The sequence below is a fragment of the Eriocheir sinensis genome, chromosome 62, assembly GCF_024679095.1.
Source record: "Eriocheir sinensis breed Jianghai 21 chromosome 62, ASM2467909v1, whole genome shotgun sequence".
In the NCBI taxonomy this organism is placed as follows: domain Eukaryota; kingdom Metazoa; phylum Arthropoda; class Malacostraca; order Decapoda; family Varunidae; genus Eriocheir; species Eriocheir sinensis.
Genome location: NC_066570.1, coordinates 2,272,160 through 2,276,567, shown reverse-complemented (window position 1 = coordinate 2,276,567; position 4,408 = coordinate 2,272,160). Strand labels below are relative to the sequence as shown.

General features: G+C 39.5%; 1 protein-coding gene across 4 annotated transcripts; it reads right to left on the bottom strand.

The window, feature by feature from the left end:
• Positions 1-134: 134 nt before the first annotated feature.
• Positions 135-3,985, bottom strand: LOC126986621 (transmembrane protein 17-like). 4 transcript variants are annotated; one of them, XM_050842896.1, is made up of 5 exons: positions 3,798-3,985; positions 3,455-3,646; positions 3,238-3,341; positions 1,940-2,053; positions 135-1,220 (listed from the first exon to the last, which is right to left on the bottom strand). In XM_050842896.1, exons 2-5 carry the CDS (start codon positions 3,558-3,560, stop codon positions 954-956), a joined length of 591 nt encoding a protein of 196 aa, XP_050698853.1. In that variant the 5' UTR covers positions 3,561-3,646; positions 3,798-3,985; the 3' UTR covers positions 135-953. The 4 variants fall into 4 exon arrangements, with proteins under 4 accessions (XP_050698853.1, XP_050698854.1, XP_050698851.1 ...); XM_050842897.1 differs by having other exon boundaries at positions 3,455-3,643; XM_050842894.1 differs by having other exon boundaries at positions 3,822-3,985.
• Positions 3,986-4,408: the final 423 nt, after the last annotated feature.

The following is a 4,408-nucleotide window of genomic DNA, read 5'->3' as shown; positions in this document are numbered from 1 at the left end:
ATGTACTTATGAAAGAAACAAGACATTGTATCATAAAGCAGGATCACACAAAACCTCTTTGCTTATATGTCTGTTTTATATCTTGTTCACAATCATATTTTTGTCTATTTAATCTCATGAAAAATAAAGAAAACTAAAACAATGGTGTGTTTATTAGCCACTTTTTAGTTGTCTGGTGATATACAGAAAGAGAGCTCTCACTGATACTAACAGCCTTCTGTTATCCTTTCTAGCCAATCTAGTGACCATTGCAAGAATTTGTATGCATGTTCTTATAGGCACTTTGAATTCACAATGATGGGTCAAGACATTTTCTATTTCAGTGGTGATTGACTCAACTTGATGATGGCTTATTTTCCCTTAATAGCATCTTTTTTGCTTTACACACACAGTATTTTCACTTAAAGATTATGTCTATGACTTCATGGCTTCTAATCTTCACAACTGAGCTGTAGCAGATGGAAAGCTATTCATAATTTTTGGAAGGCTGACTAGAGAAGATTCTATGAGCAAGCAGTGACTAGAAGTTACAGCAGTTTGAATACAGAGACACTTCAAGATGATAAAACCAAGTGAAGATGTTTTGTGTGTTTGAAATGACAGAAACCTTCCTTGTCAGACTGCCTTAAAGCCACAACCAGCCACTCACTTGTGTCTCTGGAATGTCTATACATTTTCATAATGCTTCTTGTTTGATGATATAGCACTAACACTGAGACCTGCTTTGACAAGGAAGCAATGACACTGAAGCCGTCTGCACTGCTAAATAAAAGTCTGATGAAGCCCGAGACTAGAGTAACAACTTGGTGCCTTGGCTCAGAACTCAATAATGCATCAAGAGGAGAGTAGAAGACACCTCAGTAACCGGACTATAAATTTTTTGCCAACTTCTTCCGTATTACTCTTAAGTTAGTTTTGGTCTTAGGTTGCCTCCTCTGCCCTCAAAAGCCAACTCACCCTTGGCCAGTCTCATCACCAGCAAGACTCTCTGTGCCTTGGCCCATCACTAGGTAGAGGTGGTGTAGCCGGGTCTGGTGTGCGGCCGTGGTGCTCACAGCCCGGTAGCCAAACACCAGGTGCAGGACGAGGAACAGAAGGAAGATGGCATTGACAGCATAATCCAAGGGCAGTGAACATGTGCCAGGGACCAGCAGGATGAAGCTTAGTAGTGGAAGCTGGAGAAGCAGTGTCAGGAGCCAACTGCCAGCCAACTCCGGGACCTGTTAGAAAAGTAATAATCAAAAAATAAGGAGAGGGTGTGCTTCAGAAATATGTGGACTTACTGGAATATGGAAGTTTGAGATTAACTAATGTAAAGGAAAAATACTGATCTTATTGAACTAAAAAAATGACTAACTATACTGATCTTACTTAACTAAACTTTACTGAATACTAAATCTTCCTGAGAACTAAATATATTTTACTGAATACTAAATCTTACTGAATAATGACCTTACTGAACTAAAATGAATTGAAATTACTGATCTTACTGGAACATGGAAGTTTGAAATTCTATAAAGAAGAAAGAAAAATACTGATCTAAATAAGGAGACAGTGTGCTTCAAAGATGTGTGAACTTACTGGAACATGGAAGTTTGAGATTAGCAGATTAAGAACATCTTAAAAATGCACATCTCATCTCCTACATGCTATAAAAGGGTACTGAAATTGGGATATTGCTAGGGCACTGGCAGTCCCTCCATGGAACTCATTTACTTTTTTGGGATAAGAACTGCACTTCCATCTTTGCTTATTTTTCTGTTTACCTTATTTTAAGTGCTACATTATGAGTGCTGGTATGGAAATATTCTCTCTCTCTCTCTCTCTCTCTCTCTCTCTCTCTCTCTCTCTCTCTCTCATAATATACAATGTCCTGCAATCAAATAGTAACTGCCTGATATCCCCTATACCTAAGCAAACTCTTCTACGCATAACTTACCTTCTCCTCAGTGTTACCAAGGTTCCCAATGTACAGCCGCACCACCTCAATGAGTGGCAGTGCTGTATAGATGGCCACCAGGATCCACTGATACAGGCTGGACACATGCTGGAACTGTTGAGAAATCACTGACTCAGAGCAAAGCTGCTATGGTACTCCCAGGCTAACTGCACCTTAAAGGCAGCTCCAAACTAGAAAATAATTTCCTGTAACCTTTTATTTTAGACAGTAACTGAAAACTATATTTCCATTAGATTAAAATAATTGTATTATCATTTGTAAGAGTCACATGGTCTTTCCCAACTTTCCACCCTGCCTCTGTATAAAATTGAGCCACCAATGATGATAATGAAGATATATTTATATAAATATTATGAGAAATGACAAGACAATGGCTGTATTCAATCTTTTGATGCATTCCCTTAAAATTCCCATTTCTCTCTCATCCTTGGAAAAGTACAGATAAGAGAGAAATGGGAATCCAAAGGAAACAGGAGAAGGAGAATTAGAAGATGGAAGTGAGAGATCATGTGAGTAACTACATATCAGTCTATAGAAGGGAAAGGATCATTGGGAAGAGTAAAAGTAGGACTAGTACACAATTCAGGAGAACTAAGTGAGTTGTTTGACTAGGAGGCAAGTGGTTTGGGCAGCTGAAGTAGTTGGATGGAGGGTGTGAAGAAGAGGAGAAAAAGGAAGGGTATGGTGGACGGATGAGATAAAAGAGGCAGGTGATGAAGAAAGTTTAATGACGAGATTTTCTATTCTCTTTTTCCTATTACTCTCTCGGTCCCATACGTCCTTCTGCGTGTATCAAAACACACGAGAAATTAATCACAACAAGGAGAGGGTATTCGCCAGCTGCCTGGGATTGAACCCGCGACCAGCGTGACGGGAGAGCCACTCCTTACTGAGTCGGCCAAAGAGGTACCCCACTGGCTAAGTGGGTTATGGGAGGCTCGTTCATCAGGCATAGTTGCCGCACTACAAAAGGACTTCCATGTAAATGCTACAGAGAATACATATAGTCTTTACTTTCTATATTCAGGTGATTCATTTTTTTTGTGTAAATTTTTAATGGATGGTGAGAAGTGCTGTACTATTGTCTGTTGTATAAAAATGTGACAAATAAGACCTTCACCAGTACTAGCATAGTATATATAATACAGTAATAAATAATAGCTTAACCAGTCGTAGCAAAATAATAAAAGATAAGTTTTACCTGAGTTACTAAGGTACGTAATAAAGTAAACAACAGCTTGAATAGTATATTATCAAAGCAGTGTTCCTGTAGTTACCTTCGTAGTAATCATGACAGTTGAGGCTGCCATCCAGCATGGGAAGAATAAGGTTGAGAAGTACAGGACCATCTGTAGAGGGAGACTGGCCACCGCCTCGTTCCCTGAAAACAGAAGTGCGAACATGAGCCAGTGCATCTATCCTTGTGCCTTGTTGTACACGCCAAATTGTAAAAATCAAACATCATCCTTCAAGGTAATGATGAATAAAACTTACCATAAGAATTTTCACTCAACTGACTGAAAGAAATTCCTGGGAAGAACTTGACTGTCAAGTTCTCAACAGTGTTGGACAAGAGGCGCTTGGCAGAGTGTGTTGCCATCTTCTCATCTGCTCTACCCTGGTATTCATAGAGTGGCCTTTCTTCCTTTTATTATGACCTTCATGAATGTAACTGGTGCTGGGCTGCTGAAAGTTGTAATTAGTGTTATTATAACTTTCCAGGAAAAAAAATAAATGATATGTATTCTCCTTTAGGACACTGAGGTTAATCTAGCTAACAACTGCTTCTAATATACCGAAAAAATAGCATGGGTACTGCATTGGATACTTCACTTACCATCAGGTTATACACGTAACTTACTTTTCACTTAAACGGTCTTCTGGGCATAGTATTGATACGAGGCTCCGTTATTGATTATTACTGTCAAATATTTCTCCTTGTGCCCAAATATTGAAGTTTGAAGGCGACGCCAGGCGAGGAATGTTCGCCGATGCCTTGTTTGTTTACCTCTTGCTCTTGCTCTTGCTGTATGCCTGTACATCAGGTGAGCCTTTACATCGGCACAACTTGTAACAATAAAACAAAACAAGCAGTATCCATTACAAATCATCCTATTCCCTATTTCTTACACACCACATCTTTTCCAGAAAACTCTTCATGGCTTCTATAATTTTCTCATTTGCTTCAGCATTCCAGCAGCAGCAACATCCATTCCCTCTCCGTCTTGTTCTGGGCGGAGGCCTCGGATAGTACACTGCTGATTATATATTTCTGGGCAAAATATGATGCTTATTTATTATGGAGATATTTTTTTCCGGAGATTATTAAATGATTGACTTTTCAATGCCTGATCGAGGTTCGTCCGCTGCCGCCCCGTTATCACTAGTGGACCCTCTTATTAATAGGGGTCATCACCTCCCTCACCCGCCTTTCTATTTTCTGGAAGT